We start from the raw sequence: 25,116 nt of genomic DNA, 5'->3' as shown, positions 1-25,116 counted from the left end.
TTCACAGATGAGGAAACTGAGCTCGGAGAAGAAATGAGACCTGCCTTGGGACAGGCAGCCAGGAAGTGGCAGAGTGGAATCTGGCCGCAGGGCTGCCCAGCTTCAAAGCCCCTTCTCCTCCATCATCAAGGGGGCCCTGCCCCCTGGGGCTGCTGCCCTTTGTCCCCATCCTGAGCCCCACGCCTCTCAAGCTGCCCTTCCTGCAGGTGCATCTTCTCACGTTCTGTTGGCACAGAATGAATTACATCCACAGTGGCCAGAATGAAGCTGCCCATGGGAAAGGTCCATCCGCTTCACCCTTCCTGCCTCACCCCAGGCCTGGAGACTCAAGAGGCGGCCTCTGGGAATCCTGCCCTGGAGGAGGGTGAATTTGAGCTCCATACCCCTTCCTCCTGGCTTAGGCTCCTGATGTTTCTGCCTGGTAAAAACCAGCCTGCGGTCAGCCACCCCCACCTGCCGGTGGCAGGGGTCATGGTGCACCCACACCCTCTCCCCTGAGTCCGGCTATTCTCGGGCCCTTCCCTCCCAGAGGAAGCCTGCCGCGCCCCCCCCTCCCCGCCCAATTAGTCAGCAAGGGCCTGGGGCTAGGGTACAAGTCTTAGTCGTCCAGCACCCAGGCTTTCCTGCAGTGCAGAGCAAGCAGCCGGCCTCCCTACTGCTCGGTCATCCTCAGCACAGGGTAAGGTCCTTCCTGCCCTCGTATTTGCCCCTTATTAGCTGGACAAGCAACTTTACCTCTCCACGCTGCAATTCTCTCTTCTGCAGGTAACGAGGTTACCTTGCAGGCATGCAAACGTGCAGCAGATAGAAAGCGCTCACATGGGGTGCCTGTCAGGACTGTGTGTTCCCTGGGGAAACAGCCCCTGCTCTGTGCCAGGCCAGGAGAACAGTAACCGCTAACTTGTACCATGCAGCCAGTCTGTGCCAGGCGCTGTTCTAAGTCGGTACCTGCATTTGACTCTCAAAACAAGCCGCATGAGGGAGCAGTTATTGTTAGTCCCTTATAACTGTTGAGAGAACAGAGAGGGAAATAAGTCACCCGAAGGCACACAGCTAGGGTAGTCAGACAGGACTCCTGCTAGAAGGTTGACTGCTGAGTCAGGGTCGGGGGGTCAGGTGGGAGGCGGTTCACATCTGCACCGGAAGCCTTCAGAGTCTCGAGCAGAAATCTGTAAGGGTTTAGAAATCCTGGCAGGTTGGCGTGGCAGGGTGGGGACAGTCTCCAGGTGGCCTGTGGGTTTACTGAGGTGACCCCAGCTGATATTCCATCAAGTCTAATGTGTAGATCTCCAACCCCCTTTCAAAGCAGACCAGGGGACAGGTGACGTTCTGAGGGCTTTCTAGACAACATAGCAAGGGCCATGTCATCTCTGGGAGAGCAAAGAATCCCTAGCAACATAGCCTAAGGTCAGAGAGCAGACCTGATGGGGAAGGGCACTGTGGACCAAATGTAGACATGACCGGTGTGTGGGCATCATGTGGGGGCAGGTATCAGCTCAGTCAAAGGAAGAACTTTCTAACTGTGGAAGGAGTCTGCAGGTGGAATGAGAGCAGTGGGGAACAGGTGTCTTTGCTGGAGTGGCACGGTGTTCAGCCCAGCTGGGACTTGAGACACTGTAGAGGCAACAAAGCATCACACGGGTCTGGGATGAACTGTTCGTTGAGGTGTCTTTTGACCCCGGGGTCTGCTGAGGTGCACTGTCAACTGTGCATCTGCTGAATGCCTGCAGGCCCCTTCACAGTCTTTCATTAATAGAGTCCTCCTGACAGTTCTGCGGTTGGAAGGTCTTCAGCCCATCTTGTAGCTCAGGGACTGAGACACAGACAGATGAGGCCACCTGCCCTCACCTGGGTCTCTTCCCCCCCCTTGTCTCCCAGCCTCAGCATTTTGCGGACTCCGTGACAGATATTTCTGAGTGGGGTCTGGGACAGCTGGGACTGATGTCCTTTTTTCTCTCTTCATTCTAACTACAGGGACCCATCTGGCCTCTAGCCTCACCTCTGGGCCGTGGGTAGAAAGTTCTTTTATGAGTAAGCCATTTGGGGAAATGGGTGAGGTGGGGGTATCTGGGGCAGGATTGGCACTTGGCAGGATGCCCACAGCTATTAACAAGTGCATTCTGTTTACGTCTGCAACATTACACATTGTTTAAATTACAATTATGTCCCTTGGGCGTGCGTTTTCTTTCCTTCCCCCGCCCAAGGATGATGGATTTAAGAGGTGGGTGGGCACATGCATCCCCTGTGTCTCCAAAGCTGGGTCTACTGGGTAACTTTCCACTTCACACAAGAGCTTCCCTTCCCCTCAAGGTTTGGGGGCAATTCAAGGTCAGGAGATGGGAGAGCGGAATTTCCCTGACTCTGAGGATGGCCCAGACCTTCATCGCTGCAGATAAGTCCCCCAGGGACTCTGTTCCTAGAACCAAAGTGCTTGGAACCTACTTCCTATTTGACAGATGGGGACACTGGGGACCATAGTGCAGGGTCACAGCGATTACAGACGAGATCTTTGACTGGAATCCCAAGAGAGGTGGTGGAAGAGCCCTGGTTTTAGCGGAAGACTTGAGTTCAGATAGTTCTATTAACCTGTGTCACCCTGGGCAAGTCATTTCCCTCTCTGAGCCTCCATTTTTTAAGCTTTAAGATGGAGATAATGAAGGAGCCCCTGGGTGGCTCAGTTGGTTGGGTGTCCAACTTTGGCTCAGGTCATGATCTTGTGGCTCCTGAGTTCAAGATCCGTGTTGGGCTCTGTGCCGACAGCTCAGAGCCTGGAGCCTGCTTCAGATTCTGTCTCCCTCTCTCTCTGCCCCTCCCCCACTTACACTCTGTCTCAAAAATAAATTAAAAACAGGGGCACCTGGGTGGCTCAGTCGGTTAAGCATCCGACTTCAGCTCAGGTCATGACCTCACGGTTCATGGGTTCAAGCCCTGCATCGGGCTCTGTGCTGACAGCTCAGAGCCTGGAGCCTGCTTCCGATTCTGTGTCTCCCTCTCTCTCTGCCCCTCCCTTGTTCGCACTCTGTCTCTCTCTGCCTCAAAAATGAATAAATATTTAAATAAATAAATAAATAAATCATATTAATTTTTTTTAAAGATGGGGATAATGATGCTACCTCCATTATAGGCAGGCAATGAGGTATAAATAGGGAGCTGCATGAGAAGTCTGAGCCCAACACAAGACAGGGATTCCATCAGTCTCCTTGAAGGGAAAGGAGTCTGCGCTCCTGAAATTGATGGGGTTGAGGGGCAGGGGTGGGGAGGAATAATAGGACCAATAGTCCTCTTCCTCTCAAGTCCCTGTGATAGATCACTGAAGTACCCGCTGGTTGGCTAGAAAAGCAATTCTGCGTTATGGCCAAGAGCATGCATGGGTTTTGGATTCCCATCTGAGTGGAATCCTGACCCAGCTGTTACCGGGAACCATGCAGGCTTCCTGCAGCACCCTCAGTCCTCACCCACCTCCTCTCGTGAGCCCTCAGGGATTCAGAGGACAGTCAGCATGATGGAGCAGGTGGAGGGAAGAGAGAAAGCTGGGTCTCCAGAGAAGGAAGCAGAGTGGGAGGGGCACCCTCCAGAGTCCTTCTTGGTGAGCCTCAGAGTCCAACATGGCAGGGAAGGAAACGTTCATTGAGGACCCACTGTGTGCCAGGCACTGTGCTCTGCTCCTTGCCCCCAGGGATGCCTTCTACACCTTGCCTAAAACAGCCTCGGCATCTTCTTCCTAGCCTTGTGAGCCAGGCCAGTATGGGTTCAAATGCTAACTCCACCACCACCTGGCTGTGTGGCCTTGGACAGCTCTCCTGACCTCTCTGAGCCTCCCTGCCTCACTGGCAATGGGTCTGGTAGCAGTCACCTCACCCAGAAGGATCACAGGGGTCTGGTGAGTATAGGCCAAGTTTTGGTCTCCGCATCACCCCCTGGGAGGTCTGTCTCTCTGATCAGGTCCCACCCCCAATTCCTTTTTCAGGCCTTGGGGCCATCAGGCACTGGGGCTCCCTCCCTGCCCCGCTGTCATCAGTCACCCGCTTTCCTTTTTTAGATGCTGCTTATTGTTCATCTCAAGTTCCGCCAAACTGTGGCCTTTGAGCAGCTCAAAACAAGCTGATTGATGATAGCCCCCCCCACCCCCCCACCCCGAGACCGAGCCAGGGTGTCGCTACGCTGCTTTCCCAGAAGGTGGCTCGAGCTGCTTGTACACAGTCTAGCTTTTTTTCTGGCCTGTCCAGAGAGAAACAAGGGACCTTGGGGTGGAGTGAGGCGTCAGCCAGGAATGATGCACCCTTTGGCGTCAGACAGGCCTAGATCTGGAAACAGATGCTGCCCTCACAGGCTAGGTGGCCTCCATAAGGATGTCTGCCTCTCTGGGCCTCGGTTTCCTCATCTGGAAGCCACCCGGCAGGAGGCGGTGAGGGGTGAATGGGCCGCACAGCAAGCATGTGGCACACGTGCCCTGCACCAGAGCCGGGCTCCCTGCACCCCCGCCCCAAGCCAGCAGACATTGCCCAGCCGTGGGGCTCATGAAGAACATTCTCTCAGCTCCAGGAGCCGGGACGGCATGGTTCCAGGAGAGCATCCTCCTTCTCCAGCGTTGCATTGACCCTGAAAAGCAGGATCTACTCCTGCACAAAGTCAGAATGGGGCCCTGCAGGTTAGTGAGCTGACAGGCTTCTGCGCTCCGCCCAGGCCAGAGGAGTGGCCACCCTCAAGGCAGGGAAGGAGAAAAGTTGGCAGACTCAGCCAGCTTATCAGCAGGCAGCTGCCAGGGGCTGCCTGGAGGAGGAGCAGGTGCCAAGGGGCAAGACTGTCCCAGCAGTTGGAAGCAACATTTGAAACCTGTTTTCTTACTCCCACTTTTCTGATAGGTGGGAAGAGAGACAGGGACAGTTTCTATGGGAAGAAACTGGGCTTGAATCTCCTTCTTTGGAGAGGTTCTTCTTAGGGGTTCCTACCAGCTCCAAACACTTCAGTGGTCCCCTGAGGAATTTAACCCCCTTTAGGACCTTTTGTGATACAGCCCCTAACTACCTCCTCCAGCCTCAAGGCTCCCTTCTGCCTTACACTCCTTGTGGTTCCTTAATTACATTCCACTCCTTTTCACCTCCAGGCCGTTGCCTGTGCTATTCCCTCTACATCAAACACACTTCTGCATCCCTATCATCTGTCCAGCCATTTCTGCCTCAGTCTGCAGAGTGGCTCCTCGGAGAAGTGGCCCCGGCCCTCTCTACCACCCACCCCATGCTGTCCTGGTGTCTGCCTCTGTCCGTCCCCCTGCTGGTCTCTCAGCTACAGGGCAGGGACTGCGGTGGCTTGTCTTTGCATGTGTCCCTGCAGCAGTGCAGGTCCTGGCAAGGGGCGCATGCTCCATAAATGTCAGATGAAGGAGGAAGTGATGTACTTGGGAAAGAATGAGGGCACATCCCCCACTCTGGGCCCTAACTGTGGGCGCTGGCATGTCTAAGGTCGGAGTTTCCTGGGGCAGTTTATCAGGAAGAGACCCCAGTGCGGAGGCCCAGCAGAGAGGGTCAGAAGGGACTAGGAAATCTTGACCCTGCTGAGCACGCGAGGGGGAGTTGGGATGACCTCACCCCCTGGGAACTTGGTGCATCTGAGCCCACTTGAGCAAAGAGGGCTGCCACTTAGGCCTGGAAGGAGTGGGCTTTTCTCCCAGCAAGCGGTGTCGCCTGACCTCCGGCCTCCCTCCCCTCTCCAGTCTCCTTGCAGCTGTTGACAGGCCTGTGGGACCTTCCCGGCTGCACTGGGGTGACCGGGTTTTATTTGCAAAGAAGAGGGGAGGGGAGGAGCAGGGTGGTGGTTTCCCATGTGAGCTGGCCCCCTTCCATCCTGGGCGCTGGCCTCCCAGGCCTCTGAAACAGAGCAAAGTCCCATTACGCTGGCGTCTGTCTCCTGGGCTCATGTCACTGCCCTGTTTGGCAGAGGTGAGGGGAGGCCGGGGGTTGTTTATTTTAGACCACTTTCAAACCCACCAACGGCAAAGGTACTTCCTGTTGCCAAAGACGACTGATAGTCTCACCCTGCCTTGGGTGGAGGGAAGCCTTGCCAAATACCAGCCTCACCTTTCCCTCTCGAAAGCACACGCTGACACACAGGCACGCACTATGTTGCCTCCGACAACCAACAGCACTGGTTTAAGTTGTGGACCTGGGCAAATGTCACTTGAACCGGAGACTTCTCGCTGGAGGTGCACGGCCTGAGGTTAGAGGTTCCGTGGGTCCAGGAAGCCCCTGAAATTGCATGCCAAATTGTGTGCATGGAGGGTGGGTATTTTTCGGGGGACGGAAAAGCCTTCATCACCCTTAACAAGGGCCGTGACTCCTGTTCCCAACGGTCACAGGGGACTGCCCTGGAGAAGGACTGGGCTGTGGGAGGGAGGGCCCAAGCCTGGCCCAGCCTGGTGGCTTCGGCTTCCTCCTGTAGGAAAGTGAAGGTGGTAGACCCAGTCAGATAAACAGAGGCATGTGCCAGCACGTAACAGGGGCTCAGCAAAAGGCTGCTTGTGAAAGGCGGGGTGCAGAAGAGACCGCTCTCCCGGCTGGCGATTCCCTTTCCCTGTGGAGCGGAATCTGCTGACAGTTTCAGCCAGAAGGCCATCTGTTGTATGCCAGCACGCTGGAAGCTGTCATTTCAGCGGCCAGAGGAGCTGCAGTCTTGCTTCCTGCCATCGTCTTGGCTGTAAATGCCATTTGCTTGGGCTCTTTTTAGATCAATGGAGAGGCTGGGCTGGGGCGATGAGCAGAGAGCATTCGGGGGGCGGCCCGGTGCACACTGGGGACGCTGCTGGGATAGCTTAAAAATGGGCCTCTGCCCTCGGACACCAAGGGAGGGTGACCCCAGGGTTTTCAAGAGGTCTTTCCTCGCCAGGGTCACCACTAGCCCACCATGGAGAAACAGGTCTGGATGTTTCCCCAGACCCACAAGTAGAGGCCTCTGAAACCTTTTCTTGTCTCTTGTCAAAGGAACAAAGTAAGGTGGCTGGAGGGACTGGGTGTTTAGTGACCACCTACTGGGTGGCATGCACTGTGTCTGATGACTTTACAGAAGTCCTGCAGGGCAGCCAGGACTCTCACCAGTTTTCTAGCGCTGCTTGGGGAGACCCAGAGAAAGTAAGCATGGACCTTACTAGCACACAGCTATGAAATGACAGAACAGAACTTAAACCCAGATCAGTGTGACTGCAAGCCTGTGTTCTTTTTCATGGCCCCTCCAACTGAGAGTTAGAAAATAAAACTCTGGGAGAGCTGGAGGTGAGGGCTCACCCATGAGCTGGGTCTGCTGCTTCTCACCAGGAAGGAAAGGAATGTTTAGTGATCATCCGCTATGTGCCAGGATTTGCGCCAGGCTCTCTGTGCTCTCATTGGCCTCTCAGCAGCCTGAGACAGGGGTCTAAGATCACACACCATTCCAGATGACAACCTGCAGCTGGGAGGTGCCTTGACAGCCCAGAGGCCCGAGGCAACTGAGCAGCAAGGCACAGGCTCAAACTCAGAGCCCATGAGGGGTGTTCTAAAGTGCTGGCTGATGCGGGAGGACCACCTAGCAACCACCAGAACTGCTCTTCTGTCCCCCCCAGTCTCACCGGAAGACTCATCCAAGGCTGGGCAATGGCAGCATTTATTTAATCAGAATAGAGTCCCATCCAGGGTGTGTGGGTGGCTCAGTCAGTTAAGCATCCGACTTTGGCTCAGATCATGATCTCATGGTTCGTGGGTTCGAGCCCCACATCAGGCTCTGAGCTGTCAGCACAGCTGGAGCCTGCTTCAGAGTCGGTTTCCCTCTCTCTCCATCCCTCCTCTTTTCACAGTCTCATTCTCTCTCAAAAATAAATAATGTAAAAAAGAAAAGAATAGAGTCCCATCCTCTCTAACCATCCACAGCTCTTCCATGCCTACCCCACACCCAAATCTCTACCCATGCGTTTAAAATCCAGGCCTTACTTCCTTGATGAAACGCTGGCAAGACGGTTCCATCTGATCTTGGTGGGGCTGGAGCAGCCTTCGGTCAACTGTGAGGCTGGGCCAGGACTGTTTCCTGCTCCCTCCTACACAAGGGATGGGCTACTGCAGCGGTCTCCTGGGCTCCCACCTCACAAGACTCCCTCTGCCCTGCCTTGTCCTTGGAGTCCCCAGATCTGATTCCTGGCCAGAAGAAGAGGGGGCTCGCTGACCAGCAGCAGCGCCCTCACAAGCCGGCAGGTACTCAGCCTTCCGTGGAAGAAGGGGGCATGGGGCCACGCCCTGGCAGAAGTGTTTCTCACCAGGGACAGCGTGCCCATTCGAAACTGGTCCTGGCACCAGCAGCTAGGCACCTCTGTGCCCACAGACTCAGCCATTTGGGGGAACAGCTGAAGTGATCCCCAGGAGGGGAACAGTGGGGGACATTTTGGCCCTCAGTGGACAATTCTGCAGCCATGAAACAGAAGCACTGTGAATGCTCAAGCACCATGTGGGGAAAATGCTCTTTATGTAACCCTGAGTTAGAAAAGAGAAGGCAGGAAGCAAAACAGGATGGGGGCTCTGACTGCAATGAACTTGGAAAAGGTGCTCAGGACTACTTAGAACTGAGTACTTCCACACCACTTATGGAATAAAGTTGGGACAGGAGGGAAGAAGACTGGTTTGGGATCAGACACTGCTGGGTTCGCACCTCAACACTGCTTCTTGCGGCCAAGGGAAGAGTCTGCTGCCTGGAGCTTTGTTTTCTGCCTTGAAATTTCTGCAGGTGAAGATTCATTTGGAAAATTAGCCACAAGCCCAAATGGAAAACATCTGACCGAGGGCACGGCACCAGTGAGGGCACAGTCAGTGGTCCTTATGTGGATAAGGGTGGGGCAGGGCCGAAGAAAAATGCCGTGGGAGTTAGGGTGTGAAGGCACGGAGAAGGGAGGGATTTTTCTCATCCTTGCCAAGCTTCCCTTAATGTGGCTGTGCTGTTTACTGCAGTAATTTCAGTGATAAATCTCAAGTGCTCCACTGACCTCTCTGAACTGGGATGTTCTGCAGGGCCCCTGGGGTCTGCACTGATGTTTTTCTGTTTCTCATGGAAGCTACTTTCCCCCCAGCCAAGCTAAAAGCAGATGTTAGTGCACGATTTGGAGATTATTATTGTTCTTTCGTCTTCAGCATTTTCTATTTGTATAAATAATGCATCCTCTTAGACACTTTTTCAGTCCGGTCTTTTTGCCTCATGTCAGGGCACTGGCCTTGAGGGGGTAGAAACAGTGTGTTTCCCTTACTCCGGGAAGGAAGCTGGATCATAAAATCAAGACTCAACAAGTCTATAAACTTCACTGGTCACTTGGCTCTATTTCGTCATAACAAATGGTTTTACAGGAAACTTCCCTTATGGACACAAAGCAGTATGTCCCCCCCCAGCACTCATCTCAACCTCCAGGCCACTCTGACACATCGTCTATGTCTATGTAAGGGTTCGCAAGCTGTTTTGTAAAGAAACTCTTCGATTAAGAGACAGGGCTAGGAAAATAAAAGTGATGTCAGGGGAGAGAAAACAATCACATAACAGTGGCCTGTGGTCTTTGTTGCTCCAAAGGGCTTTTGATCTGTGGTCCTACTAAATGTTTCCTGGGGAGTTGGCCAGCTGGGGAGACCCTGGGAAGAATTTAGCCTGTGGGCAGTGGAGGGAGCTGCAGCCCAGAGGAGCTGAGTGGCTCACACGAGCCTACAGCACGCGTGGAGAATGCAGGCTCTAGGTCCCCGGCTGTCTCGGATGGCTTACACCTGGGCATTTCCCTGGTCTCATTTGTGTCCTCTAAAATCTCTCTCTAGGGGGCCCTTGCTTTCCTCCTTATGGTTCTGGAGAGGACCCACAGTCTGGGTCTGGGCCCCTCCTTAGCAGGCTGTGCTGGCCTGTTCTGCCGGAAGCCCTTCATGGCTCCCTTTCCTTCATGTCCCATTCAAGGTTACTGAGGGACTCCTATCAATCAAGGAAGTTTGGGTTGCAAATATGAGAAACTAAGCCAGCCTGGCTTAGACTCAAAAGAGGGCTCTCCTTAGCCTCCTTGGGTAGAAGTAACCTGTGACATTGTTTCCTTTATCAGCGGTGGCCTGCTGAGACCCCTACTGACCTTGAGCTTCGCAGGCCCCTCTCCTTCTTTGGGCCCATTTCCCCACCTATAAAATGGGCTTCTCAGATTTCTGAGGTCTTCTCTAACATAATAGAGGCAACAGGTGCCATTTATCAAGTGCCTGGTATGTGCCAGGACTTTGCTGAGCACGAGGGAAATCAAAGAGGAAATGGAAAAGCCCCTGCCCTCCCAGATCCAACCGCAGTATCTCCCTCTCCTTACCACCTCTTTGCTTCCCCTTTTTGTCTTATCTATTGAATGTATTTTCATCATCCAAAGCAAGTGTATTCAATATTCTTCCTCATTAAAACCTCAAAACTCTAAATCTCTACTACCTTCCAAAACTCACGCAGGATCTGACCCACCTCCTGCCTTCAGCCATTATCATCTCTGCCTGGAATAGCGCAGGAGCGTTTGTCCTCCCCAGAGCCCAGCTTCCTTGCCCCCTCCCCACCCCCCATCCCAGTAGCCCCCTCTCCACCCACAGCCTAGCAATCTCACTTCTCTGCTACGAACCTCCAATAATGCCCCTCTTCCTCAGAGTAAGTCAGAGAAAAAACCAGCAGCAGCCAGGAGATCTCCTCCCCACCTGTCACCCCCTCATGGCTCCCGCTCTGCTCTCATTTGCTCCCACCTCCCCAGCAGGCTTCCTTGCTGTGTCCCAGCCACGCCAGCACATTCCCACCTCGGGGTCTTTGCACTTGTCACCCCAGCCTGGAATGCAATACCCTCACGGCTCACTCCCTTCACCTCTGCTCAGAAGTCACTCAAAGAGGCCCTTCGTGAAAAGGCTACTGCTTTTTTCCTTCCCCTGCCTTGGACTACATTTTTCTCTATAATGCACTCCCCTAGATAGAGTAAGGCTTTCTTGTTGCCCAACTTTGCCCCCCTCCCCCAGAACGCCCATTCTATCAGAGTGGGACCTTATCCCTCTTGGTAACTATTGTATTTCCAGTGCCTAGCATGGTGCCTGGCACATATGAGGTGCTCACTGAATATTCGTTAAATGAATTAAAGTCCCTTAACTTTTTTTTTTTCCTATGCAGGACCTTGGCTTCATTCATTGTTCTTTATCTTCTGTGAGCCTGGGGCCTCTGTTTGGGGAGGGCCTCCAGCTTCCCAGCATGGCTTTCTTACCTCCGTGACTGGGGTGTCCCTCTCCACAGGCTTAGGGAGGGGAGCTATAGCTTTGCTTGCCTCACCATCACCTCTCCCTCTTATCCTCCCCAGTCCTCACTCCCCCTAGGCTCGGTATTAACACCCAGCAAGGTGCCCGGAGCACAGTGAGCCCCATGGGTGGGTGTGGGACGACTAGTCCCTGCAGCAGCCTCCCATTCCCCCGGACAGCCATTCTTCTTCCGCCTCTACAGGCCATTGTGCGCAGGGGCTGCTGGGTTTGCCTGCAATTGATGAGCACTTGCCATGAAAATTGTACTCAGCTGCTGTTGTGAATGAGAAGCAGAGACTCGTGCAGGAATTACCCACCCCGCCATCTCCCAGGCCTCCAGAGCCTCTCGGGAACTGCCCCCTGGATGGAGGACAGGTGGGGGGGGATGAAGTCCCCACCTCAGTACTAAGCCACCTGGGATTGTGGCCAGCAACCAGCTCTTTTGAAAAGAGACCTTTCTGGGGGCACCTGGGTGGCTCAGTCGGTTGAGCATCCAACTTCAGCTCAGGTCATGATCTTGCTCATGGGTTCAAGCCCCACATCAGTCTCTGTGTTGACAGCTATGAGCCTGGAGCCTGCTTCAGATTCTGTGTCTCTCTCTCTCTCTCTCTCTCTCTGCCCCTCCCTTGCTCACGTTCTGTCTCTCTGTCTCTCTCTGTCTCTCTGTCTCTGTCTCTCTCAAAAGAAATAAACCTTAAAAAAATAATTTAAAAAAAAGAGAGAGACCTTCCCAAGATCCTCCAAGTCCTTTGGGCAAAATTCCCTTAGAAATAAATTTTGAAAGGTGCATGTTCTAGAAAAGCTAACCTTGTTTATAAAGAATGCCTTCGTTTTCTATGGGTAAAAGGGAGGGGAAGTCACAGAATCCTGGCTGGAGTTTCCTTTGGAACCTCAGTATTGTGATCACATTATCACACTGTGCCAGGCAGTATTCTAGGAACTTCGTCCTCATCTTTCAGCAGCTATGTGGGTTAAACAATGTCCCCATTTCACAGGCAAGGAAACAGGCTAAAGAAGTGACAAGGTCTAGTGCATATCACACAGCTAGGAAGTGCTTAGGGAGCTGGGATTCCAGGCTGCACTCTACATTGCCTTTCATTCCAGCATCAGGGGATTGATCCCAAGACTCTGCCTTCTTTCTATCGCCTTTTCTGCCTTGCTTTTGAACAAAATTTCCAGAAAAAAGAAGCCAGACTCCCATTACTCCCCCAAGAACCTAAGATCCCAGTTGCCTTTGGAAGGACTTTACAGCCCCAAAGTGGCCCTTGGAGGAAACTTCTAGATTTGCAAAGATTTGATGGCAATGGAGAAGTCATTTGACCCTAGGCTGGTGGTTGTGACAAATTAGTTGGTGTTGGCCCTACTGGGAATGAAAGAGCCCTGAAAATGTTTTCACCACACACACACACACACACACACACACACAGCCTCAATTTGTTCATCTGTAAGTGGGTATAGCAACATTGTGGTGATAGTCGTGGGCAGGCTGGCAGTACTTGGAACCTTTCCAAAGTTTATCAATTACCAGCCTAATTAAGATAGGCTTTAAAATGGAAATGATTATTGAACATCAAATTGGGGCCGTGAAGTTCTGAGGGCCCCTAACCCTGCTGCTCCTCTCTTCCCGCAGACCCAAGCCCGCCAGCACGCCTCCTGGCCACCCGCCCATGCTGCGGTCCAGGGCCAGAGCGACGCCCAGTCCTGGGAGAAGCACCACGCTTTCACGCGCAGGCCAAGGGCAAGAATGTGCGCCTAGATGGCCACTCGCGGCGGGCCACCCGGCGGAACAGCTTCTGCAACGGCGTCACGTTCACACAGCGGCCCATCCGACTGTACGAGCAGGTGCGGCTGCGCCTGGTGGCAGTGCGCCCCGGTTGGAGCGGTGCACTGCGCTTTGGCTTCACGGCGCACGACCCATCGCTCATGAGCGCCCAGGACATCCCCAAGTACGCCTGCCCTGACCTCGTCACGAGGCCTGGCTACTGGGCCAAGGCGCTGCCCGAGAACCTGGCGCTGCGCGACACCGTGCTGGCCTACTGGGCCGACCGTCATGGCCGCGTGTTCTACAGCGTCAACGACGGCGAGCCGGTGCTCTTCCACTGCGGTGTGGCCGTGGGCGGCCCGCTCTGGGCGCTCATCGACGTCTACGGCATCACCGACGAGGTGCAGCTCCTTGGTAGGTCATGGTCTGGACCGAGCAGTAATCCTCTGTGTGCATGGCTGTGTACTTCTTTCATATTCACCAACACGAAGGGCTCACTTTGCCAAGCCTTGTTTGAAGCAGTTTACACGTTTTCATGCATTCATTTCTTTTTTTTACCACAACCCACCACCCTCATTTTACAGATGAGAAAACTGAGGCATGGAGAGGTTAAATAACTTGAGTTGCAAAGCCAGGACTGGAACCCACACTGGCTAGGTCCAGAGTCCATGTCCTGGTCCAGGTTCATTCATCCCCCTCCATCGTGTACTTGCTCCTTCACACACTTATTTTCTTATCCATTCCTTTGCTAATTCCTTGTCTTCCCTGTTCATTTGCTCACTCAGTCATTCACTCACTTATGCATGTGTTTTCTCACTCATTCATGCATTCAGTCATTAAACACATCCACTTACTGAGCAATCAAATGTATGGCCCAGTCCTTGCATATTTACAGCATCCACTGCTAAGGGGCTCAAGGTTCACTCAGGAGGCAGCCACTGATGCCAAAATCCTGGTGGTGAGAATTCATGGGCATAGAAGCCCTTACTTGAGACTTTTTTCTTTTTACTTTTAAAATGATGTAGAAGTCACTTAAGGTCATCCAAGTACTTACCAGGCCCAACCCTGCTTAGCTTCTGAGATCAGACGAGATCGGGCACATTCAGGGTGGTATGGCCGTAGACTGTAAAAGTCACATAATGTCAAAGTAACTACTTTAAAGTGTACAATTCAGTGGCATTCAGTTGGTAACCATCACCTCTAGTTCCAAAACATTTGCATCACCCCAAAGGGAGACCCATATCCATTAAGCTGTCACTCCTCATTCTCGCCTACCTCCCGCCCCTGGAGACCACTGATGTGCTTTCTATTTGTGACCTTAGCTCTTGAACTCATAGGTTACACATGAGCCAGCCCAGCCTTGATTTCTAGGGCAGTAAAGGGAGATCAGTTTTCTCAGAGAATCTGGACATGGTCCTATGTGTCACTGAGTGCACAGATCTAAAGTTTGAATTTTGACAGACTTAACCCATAACCCAAGAAAGTTCCCCTCTTGGAAGCAGCCTGTGTTCTGATGTTTCACCATAGATTAGTTGCACTTTTCCTGGAACTTCATAGGATAGGAATCATACAGCATCTATGCATTTCTCCCTGGCTTCTTTATTGCAGCACAGTATTTGTGAGATTCATCTATGTTGTTGCCGTGTAAATTGGTAATTTTTTTAATGCCGAGTAGGATTCTGTGGCATAGGTGTACCACAGGTGGTATATTTGAATGTCGGGGCTGTTTCTGGTTCTTCTGCCTTGCCCCTTGAAGGAAAACTCTGGCCTAGGCTCTTCGCCCACCATTACCACCCATGCCACCATCAGGCAAAGAGGGGAAATGCATTCATCCTGGCTATGCCTTCCTTCCCAATTAGAAGGAAGGAGGCAGAACTTCTGAATGGTCAAAAGGATAGGGTTGGGGGATGCCTGGATGGCTCAGTTGGTTGTGTTCCACTCTTGATTTCATCTCAGGTCATGATCTCATGGTTCGGGAGATCAAGCCCCACATCAGGCTCTGCTGACAGCATGAAGCCTGCTTGGGATTCTCTTTCTCTGCTCTTCACCTGTTTGTGTGTGCATGAGTGCTCTTTCTCTCTCTCAAAATAAAGAAATAACCTGTAAACAAAAAAAAAAGAGAGAGAGCATTGGGAGTCACACAGACCTCTGTTCTATACCTGGCTCTCAACTTGGCAGCTGTGTGGGCTTGGCCAGGTGACTGAATCTCTGTGTGCCTCGGTTTCATCTGTAAGAAGGGTTCATGGTAGTATCCACCTCATGGCATTGTTGGCAGGGTGACATGAAAGGGATACAGCACAGTACCTGGCACATAGAAGATACTTAAGAAATAACAGCTAAGAAATCTCTGCCCATTTGCATATAGGGGAAAGCATATGTCTGAATTCCAGGCTTATGCAGACCAGATAATGAAGAGCTAACCACCCCGTAAGCAGGGACCTTACTTGGGCATTTTAAACATGTTCCCCCACACTCTTTTCCATGGAAGGTTCTGCATTTCACCTCCAGGACATGTAGGTTTCTAAAGCCTCCTGGATCTCCTGCCACTCTTTTTTGGAGCTCTTTATTCCTACAAGAGCAGGGAAACAATCATCCCTCATTCACCTGCTCCTTCACATAGCCCGTGTGTTGAGCAAGCAGCCAAGAAATCACAGCCACCCCATCATCAACCCAGTGGCTTAGGGTTTTTTTTTGAAAATACAAACTGGAAGCAGCCTTTGATGACTTAGTGAATCTGAATAAACCTGTGAGGAGTCTTGGACTTCTCCCCCATTCACCTATTCACTTAGCAAACTTTTATTGAGCCCCCTTCAATGCCTCAAGCCCCTTGGAGGAAAAGACTAGTGCCCCCTGGAACACTGGTGTGATGTGGCAGACGTGAGCCCGTCTCCTGATCTTTAGGTAGTGCCTGAGATGTTCTGGCTGACAGGAAGCACAAATACCACAGGACCAGGTTTACAAGTGAGATTCGAAGGAATTCCATCTCTGAGTGATGGGATGCCAGGCGGATTTCATTTCTTTATACCTCTATAAGTTACCTCAAAAAAATACATGTGTGGGGGTGGGGCTATGGTGCTTTTACAATCAGAAAAGGAAATCAAGTTATTTTTCTTTGTGAAGGTTATATGAGATCATGGGGAAGTTTCTGGCATGGGATCAAAGCTGAAGGTTTCCTTAGAGGGGAAGAGCAGATGGACATTGGGTACATCCGGGTAAAGGGATTATGGGTAATCTCCCCCCACCCCACCACCAAAGTTACCAATGATTCATGATCAGAAAAAGAATAGTTCTAATACAAATAAGACAGCTAAGCTTCCATGATTTATGGCTGGAGTTTAGGCATGAGGGGAGGCAACATGAGAACCACAGAAATTCCACCATAAGTGGGATCTCTCTCTCCCAATTCTTGGGCGAACTGGGCTTTCTAATGGTGGTGTCTAAGGTACCAAGTGGATAAATACGAGGGAGCCAGTGTTTGTGTAATCCAGAACCCTCTGATTTCCTTGCAAGGAACAAGGAAGGGCCTTAGTTCCTTTAGAGACTGTCGGCTGGAAAACTCCAAAATAGAAAACTCACCCCCCTACCTCAGACCCCACAAGACTGTAAACTAACAAAAGTGTCACTAAGGTTGTCAGATTGAGCAAATAAAAATACAGGACACCTCATTACATTTGAATTTTAGAAAAATAATTTTGTAGTACAAGTGTCCCATGCAATATTTGGGACATACTTAAAAAGGAATTTATTTTTCTGAAATTTGAATGTCCCTGGGCATCCTGTATTTTATCTGGCAACTCTCATCTGGGAAGCATCCTCCCTGTCTTGGGAGGTAGGGGGACCCTTTATTTGCTCTGGAACTTGAGCTAAAGTGAAGTCTGAGAAATAAAAACCTTCATAGGCGTCACATATTTCTTTTACTTGATGGGATTACGTTCCTAAACCAGCCTCTTCCTGCAAGGGTGTAGGGTGAGGGGGTCCAACTGCAGCAGAGAAAGCTACATCTGTGTGGCCGGGCCCTAGTGTGCCTTCTCTCTTGACATTCTCATTCTTTCTTCAAGACAGGGTGATTTCACCCCGTTTAGATAAAGAATTCAGGACTCAGAGGTGGGAAGTGACTTGCCTAAAACAACCCAGCTTGTGAGTGGTGAAGCCAGGATTAGGACCCAGGTGCATCCAGCTCTTTAGTTCAGTGGTTCTCAGCTGCCTGCTGCACATGGGGACCCCCTGGGGTGCTCTGAAAGCCCCACCTACCAGGCTGCAGCAGAGCAGTTCAATCAGAACCTCTGGGAATGGCCCCCAGGCATCTAGACTCTGGCTTTGCATGGGTGCCTATCCCTCCTCCCTGCTGGGTGTCAAGCTGAGTCCTTCAGACATGCCAGTTCCAAGGCATAGTGTCATCCTTGGACCACGAAAGCCCCTTCTCTTGTTTCTTTTCTGCCTCATCCCCAACTGCCAGTCTATACAGTCTATACTCCCATTTACCGCATCCCCTGCCCAGGCAGGCACCACTCATGTTTAGTAGAAGTCCTTGGATGCGTGTATCTTAAAAAAAAAAAAAAAAAAAAAAATATATATATATATATATACACACACACACACACACACACACACACACACATATATACATATATATATAATATATCATATGCATATTTGGATGGGACTATACTAAGAATCTTACTGGGTTTTTTTCACTTGCCCCATTTTTAGGTTTATCTGTGCTGCTGTGGATCTGTCCGCTTCCTTGCTCCCTAGCAGCTTCCACACTGATGGACTAGGTGCCACCAGTTCCCCACTCCCCCACACACAAGCAAACTACACTGCAATGCATTCTCCCACAGGGCTGCATTGTGGCCACTAGGGTTTACCATTCTTTGGGGCACAGATCAGAATGGCCTTGCTGGATCCTGGAGCAGTCCCATCCTGAGAACCCATTTCTCTACTCCTCCGAGCCAAAGAGAAGGGGCTGAGCCCAGGCAAATGACTTTCTGTTGAATTTAGTAGTTCCTGGGCCCATGAGCAGAAGGTTGGGCCAGGTCCCTCCCCGGTCCCAGGCTCCTCTGAGAAGCTCTTTCCTGGAGCTCTGTCCTGAGGCAGCTCTGTCGCTCTTTTAGACACCTCAGCAGTGGTCACTGTCATAGCCCTTGTCCTTCCTCTGCCTAGTGGTGGAAGTCTATGGCAGACCAAATAACACCAGTCCAAAGCCATGGCATTGCAGGCTGTTTTGTCAGAAATCTTGGTTGTAAGTGGCAAAAACTGGTTCAGTCTTAAGGAAAAAACAATGTCTCGTGACTGAAAATGCAGGAACACCTGCCTGTAAGCCTGGCTTGATGCAGGGACTTGATGAATGACACCTGAAATACTGACCTGCCTTTATTTCTTACCCTGCTATCATCTTTGTTAGCATTGCCCTCAGCTGGACTCTCCTTTGGGGGGTGGGGGCGGGGGGGAGGCCACCAGCAGCTCCAGTACCATGTCCATCATATTAACAAATTCAGCAGGAGAACTGCTTTCCCACAAGGTCTAGCTAAAGTTTAAGTTTAGACTCATTGCTCTCCATGGCCAGGAGGATGGGATTGAGTGGCCAAGTTAAGGCCTCCTCCTCAAGGTCGTCTGTGGAACTGGGAGGTGGTGTGGAGCAGTTCCCTCAGAAGAAAAGCTGGGTGCTGGAACCAGAAGAATGAGAGGGTCAGAGGCCATCGGCCAGAAACAGCAGCTCTGTGTAGGCCTTGGAGGGGAGCCATTACCCTTGAAAGCCTTGAGCCCCTTTGTTAATGTAGTTACCTACTAAGTGCCAGACACTATGCCAGCTTTACCTGGTATTATCTTCCAGCCCTCCCAAGAACACATTGAGACAGGAAATAGCATCACCCCCATTTGCAGGTCAGTATGGATGGATAATTTGGCCAAGATCACCTAACAGTTGGTGGTGCTAGAGTTGAGTGTTTATTGTTTGACAAACACTTGAATTTTTGGATCCAGATGCAGGGCCTAGAGATCAACTGTACCACCCCATGCTTCAGGTGAGGAAACTGAGGCCCAGAGAGAGTCAAGGACTTGCCTAAGGTCACCCAGCTGATAAGTGGTCATGACAGGAAAAGGGGTTGGGCTCAAGACCCTGGGAGGTGCCACCACATGGGACCTGTGAGCACCCCATATCACGTGGGGCAGGCCAGATGCAGGTGGCTACATCCAGAGCCTCACTGCGGAGCATCACGAAGTAATTGGCTTTTGTAGTTAATACTTCCCAAACAGTCCAGGCCAGCGTTCCCTTCCCTGCCCACACAGTAAGGTGTGCACCTGACACGGTGGCCTGAAGGATTGTCCTCTCCCAGTCTGGGGTGAGATCTTCAGTCTGTGGCCACTGGCCTATCCTGTTAGGAGCTCCTGAAGGCCTACTCTGTGCCAGGCACATGCCAAGCATGCTGTTATTCTACAGATCTGCCATTAACTTTCCCCACAGGCCTATGAGATGGGTGAAGGTCCTTACACTGCAGATGAAAACTTAAGTCACATCCAGGACCAGCCAGGGTCCAACAGAGGTCTGTCTCTCCTGCTCCAGTCTCCTTTAGTCAGAAAGGCATGGGCTCAGTGGCCCACAGACCTGGCATTCACACCATTTTTTCTTAAACCCCAACACCCCTGCCTTGCTGCCTGCCCTCCTGTGGCCATGGCTGAAGGAGCTCTGCTCCTGTATCCTCCTGCCTATTTGGGGACATTGCCCCTATCCTTTGTGACTTTCTCTCTCTCCACACGATTATCCCCATGAGCACACAGAAGAGGTCCAGGAGTTTCCATTAAAAAAAAAAAAAATGCCCTTGACAGTCTCTTTCACCAGCTACTTTCTCATTTCTCTGCTCCACTACAGAGCAAAATTCTCTCAAAAATATCTATGCCATCCTCTCCACTCCCTCTTCAGCTCATCCCAGTGATCTGTATTTAATTTTAAAAGTCTAGTGTGATATTTAAAATACAAACAGAAAGAAGTCCTCTCTTCAATGTACAAAGTATGAGAACCAGTAGTGTATACACAATTTACATATATATGTGGTCAGACATTATACAGTTCTCCATATTAACTTCACTCTTCAAACAACAGAAAGTGGGTAGCAATTTAGGGAGTGTGAAAGGGATAAACCTCAGACTTTTCTACCATGTTTACTCTACACCGTGTATGGCCGTGTGCTCACTTCTCTACGGCACAGAATTCAGCTGTATATAAAACCGAACCTGTTCAGAAGCTGAAGGAGACAAGAAATGATGGGCCAACAGCCTGGTGCGGTCCGACAATTCAAATGATGGTAGAGCCACTGGCTTGTCATTTTTAGACACCGCAAACAAGGCTTTCTCTCAAAGTTGAACCAAAACCAACTTCTGTTCGTTAGGCTCTATAGTATGTACAGGGAAAAAATGGAGACTGAGGAGGTTCAAAATTTGGTCTCTAGCAGTTACCAGTGTGGTCAGCAATCACCAGTCTGGCAGGACTCTGTCTTTGATGACCAGTATCTCCGTCAGCATTTTAGTCCTTCAATTTCATCTTCTGGGTTAAGTTCACCACCAGATACCTTGAAGAAAGTCATTCCCAGCTGTAACAGTGATAAGTGGGGTGGCTCGTGTTCACGTACCTCCTCACAATGATTTTACCCCACTCCTCCCTCGTGCACTGCAAGCTGGCTGCTACCACGCTGTCCTCGCCGTTTCACCAGACTGCAGCCTGCAAGCCCTCCCTTCAGCCCCACAGCCCAGCCCCAGCCTCTTTCCCCAACCTCTCCCTTTCAGCACAGGGGGTGTCTCCTGACCTCTCTGACCTGCTCAGGCCTCCTGGCTTCACAAGCCCCCAGTTTTACTCCTGCCTCCCTGGCTACTCCTCCTTGGCTTCCTTTCTGGCTCCTTCCCTGCTTGTCTCCATATGATGAAGGCCCCAGGGTTCTATCGTCAGCTTTCTCCTTCATGTAATACAACATGCATGTAGGAAAACATCTGTGGAGTTTAACAAACCAACGTAAAGCAAAACCATTTCTCCATCCACCCTCTTTCTCCAATGATCCGAGGCTGTCACCGGGTCCTTGAATCCCATCTTTAGGCTGTTGGTGCCCAAGTCCATATTCCCAGCCCCGATGCCTCCCCTGATGTCCAAACTTCTTCTCCCTCCTCACATCTCCTCCTGGCATCCAACACGAGCCCACACTGAACAGGTTCAGGCAGCCATCCCCACTGTCGGTGAAGGGCACCACCCACTTGGTTGATTGGTTCAAAACCTCATGAGTCATCTTCGATTCCTCTTTTCTTTCCCTGCATCCATTCTGTTGGCATGTCTGGCTCTTCGGCCTCTAGTGCATGTCCTGAGTCAGACTTCAGAGACAGTGAAGTGGTCTTCTCCTTGGAGACAATGACGGATGGTCCCTTCTGTCTCTAACTCTTCTAGCCTTCCTTTATTTTCATCCTCACACAAAGATGGGTTTCTCTTGGGACATAAATTCTGCTTTACTTCCAGCCCCAGACCTGAGAGAGCTAGGGAAAGAAAAGAAAGAACCCACCTTTCTCCCAGGTCCAGAGCCAGGCTCTGGACATGCCCCAGGGAGTAGAGGAGGTTGGGGAGCCAATCCCAGTCACCGCAGTCTCCCTGTGCCTGGCCTGGGACTGCCCCTCAGTAGATATTTGGGGAAGGGGCAGAACTGTTGGACTCTTCCCCTCAGGGGTCACATTAGGCCCTCTGGGGACTGCAAACTCTTGAGCCACATGGCCTGAGGCTGAGTCCACATGCTGGCAGCTCTAAGAGCTAAACAAGGACAGCTGAATTTTAGAGGCAGTACTGCTAGCGTGGGGTCTGGTTTTGGAGTCACATAGCCTGAGATGGAATCCCATTGCTGGGATCACCCCTGGCTCTGTGACCTTGAATAACGTACTCCACCTTTCAGAGCCTCGGTGTTCTCCCACTGTGAAAAATGCCCATGGTGTGGGACAATGGTGGAGTTGCATGTGGTAGGTCATGTCTCAAAACAAAGGCTGTGTATATTTTCATATATATACAGGCCAGAGAGTGGGTCACAGGTTAGAAGTCTTGATAAGCTCCCTTGGTGGCCTTTAGGTATTGTAGGATTTATGCCTGTCACCAGCTGGTTCTCTACAGGTAATCTTTTGAGAGGTGGATTCTCAAGTGTCAGGCCTAGACCAGCACTGTGCCATCTTGGGCCTATCTCACTCAGAGATGACTGGTGGACCTCCTTGCATAAAGGGAGGAGACCCCACCTCTTCTAAGGGCCACTGTGTGCCAGGCCCCAGGCTAAATGCTGTCACATATGGTGTTACCCCAGCCTCACAAACAGACTGCGCTCTCACCTCAGAAATGCTGTTCCTTCACACAATCTAGTCCTTCTGCCTGGAACGGTTACAGCCCACTCCCCAGGCACCACTCCCTTGGCCTTCAGGTCTTCACTCCATCATCACTGTCAGGCAGGCCTGTTCTGACCAAGCCCCCGTTTACACACTCTCAGAGAACCCTGTCACTTCCTGGCTGCATGATGTGGGGCAGCTCATGTTGCATCTCGGAGTCTGAGTTCCCCCACTGACATGTGCCCATTTTACAGAGCCATGCAAGACAGTGGCTCTTCGCGGCATTTGTCACGGTTTGTACTTACATGGTTTCGTGTCTAACGTCTGTCTCTCCCAGTGGAATAGTAGGTCCACGGGCACAGGAGCCATGCCTGCTCGTTCACTGCCCTTCACTTGGGGCCCAGCACAGCACTGGGCACAGGGCAAGTACTCTATACATTTTGTTCCAAAATCGTTGAAGGAATGATGATCATAACTAATCCGTTCTGAGCACTTACTTTGTGCCATGTTCTGTGCTACACTCTTTACAAAAGCACCTGATTTAATCTCTGTAACAGCATGAGGGAGACCAGGATGAATCCATTTTAAGCTGAGGAAGCTGAGGCTCTGAGAGATTAAGTGACTTACCTCAAGTCACAAAGCCAGGAAGGGCTGGAGCCAGGACTTGAACCATCGACACAGGCCATGATCTTAATCAGTACACTACACTGAAGGATGTGGAGATGTCAGGGGCAAGGACGAGCAGCACTGGGGCGGGGGACAGAAGCAGACCCTGGCAAGGACAGAGCCCCAGGGCGTGCCACGGCTGGGCCTCTCGGGATGGGTAGGGCAGAGAGCCCTGGGAGAGTGTATCACACCCCACACCCAGAGGCTCCACCAGAAAGTGGACGCTGCCCCAGAAACATCCACTACCTAAAATGCCTTTCAAAAAAAAATACCTTAGACTTTCGCCTATGCCTTTGCATTACTGATTACAAAACCAATACCTGTTCATTAGAGAAAAATGAGAAAAATCCAAAAACTTTATGAAGAAGCAAATTTCGATCCAGAGACAACCACTGTCAGATTATATGTATCTTTACTTTTTCTATGCACCCTATGCATACATTCCCCACACAACTAGAATCAAATAATATATTCGCTTTTATATCTTCTTTTGTTCACTTAATGTTATATCATGGGTGTTTTCCCACATTAACTATTAATTGAAAACAATTTTTAAAAAAATATTGGCGTTTTCTGGTGCTAAAGCTTTGTGGTATACGTATTTGTTGTAGAAATGCCGGTCAACACACCAGTAGGCTACACAAACAGGTCTATGAAGCAGGGTCTGAACTTGGATGGCGAGCTTGTGAAGTCTGCCCTGTAGTGTAGATTTTTGCAGGCGGGGTAGGAGTAACCTATCAGACTTTCACCAGGGGCTACGGCACGCTTTTTGAAAAAACACGTTCATTACTAGGACTTACTTTTATATTTGGAAAGCTAAAGAGAAAGAAATCCTCTTTTCCCTGATATAAACTGATCCTAGCTAGAGTGGTCTGGTTAAAGAAGTCTGAAAAACACTTTTCCTTGCTTTACTTATTATGGTTAATGAGAATATTTTTATCACAAAAACAAAAACTTCATAATACTTTAATGACCGTTCCTTTCTTCCCCTGATTTGTTATTCAGAGTGGTAGTCAGTGTCTTTCAGAGACCTCATTCATTAATTTATTTATCCAATAAACAGTGAAGGTTCTTTGCCCAGCAACCTGCTAAGCCCGGACAACATGGTGGTGGACAGACATAGACTCCCATTCTAGCTGCAAAAACCATCCACAAGTAACTTACCAAAGTATAAAGACCTGTATTACCTAAATGAAACAGTACTTTTGTTTCTTTTACTTATGTTTTTTCATATATCACTAAAAATTACTCAAAAGTATTTTCATGACTGTGACTAAACACTCGTTTTCTGTCCTATAAAATGAGGCCATCTCTTACAGAAAGCCTTACACATTCAATGCTTGTGCCACCCCCCAGGCACTGGGCTTCGTGCTGCCTTCTTTCAGAGTCAGCATGAGTTGAAGAGCCAGGGTTCCTGGCTTTGCCACAGTTGCTGTGTGACCTTGGACACACACCTTAACCCCTCTGTGCCTCAAGTCCCTTCTTTGCTAAATGGCTAGTAGTAACAGAACATACTTCACGGGCTGTATGAGGGCTGAGACAACACTGAAAGGAGCTTAAAGTAGCACCTGCCGCAAAAGGCCACAAATAAAGAGCAAACGCACTCACTTTTTCTTGGAGCTTATGTTCTAGTTGGGGAGGCCAACAAGAAAGTTTTCCAATTTTCCAAAATGTGAAAATCTCTGGAATGGGGGAAAGGAAGGAGGGAGGGGAAGAAAAGAGGAAAGAAGGGAGGGAGAAAAGGGGGAGGAGGAAAGAAGGAAGAAAAAAAAGAGGAAGGGCTGTATCAGCCCATCCCAAAGTCAAAAGGGTTATGGTTAATCAGATTCTGTGCACCTGTGGTTAAGTCAGGATGCACATGAACTAGAAAACGGAGGGCTCTGGAGGGGTGGGGTAGGGGATCGAGGCCTGTGGGTGGCCGGGGGCTCCCCGCTGGCGGCCTGCACCCTCACCGCCCCCCTTCTGCCCTGGCGCAGAGAGCGCGTTCGCCGACACGCTGACGCCCACGCGCCTCGGCCAGGCCCGCTTCAGCGCCTGCCTGCCGCCCAGCAGCCACGACGCCGCCAACTTCGACAACAACGAGCTCGA

The 25,116-nt window shown here is 50.9% G+C and overlaps 1 protein-coding gene across 1 annotated transcript in view; it reads left to right on the top strand.

Moving 5' to 3' along the window:
- Window positions 1–25,116, top strand: part of NEURL1B (neuralized E3 ubiquitin protein ligase 1B) — a 34,683-nt gene that overhangs the window by 5,681 nt on the left and 3,886 nt on the right. Inside the window, exon 2 of the mRNA XM_029942850.1 lies at window positions 12,898–13,443. Coding sequence (XP_029798710.1) covers window positions 12,898–13,443 — 546 coding nt within the window. The remainder of the gene's footprint in view (window positions 1–12,897; window positions 13,444–25,116) is intronic.

Source organism: Suricata suricatta, chromosome 6 (assembly GCF_006229205.1).
Source record: "Suricata suricatta isolate VVHF042 chromosome 6, meerkat_22Aug2017_6uvM2_HiC, whole genome shotgun sequence".
In the NCBI taxonomy this organism is placed as follows: domain Eukaryota; kingdom Metazoa; phylum Chordata; class Mammalia; order Carnivora; family Herpestidae; genus Suricata; species Suricata suricatta.
The sequence above is the reverse complement of the archived record's forward strand: the minus strand, read 5'-3'. Positions and strand labels throughout refer to the sequence as shown.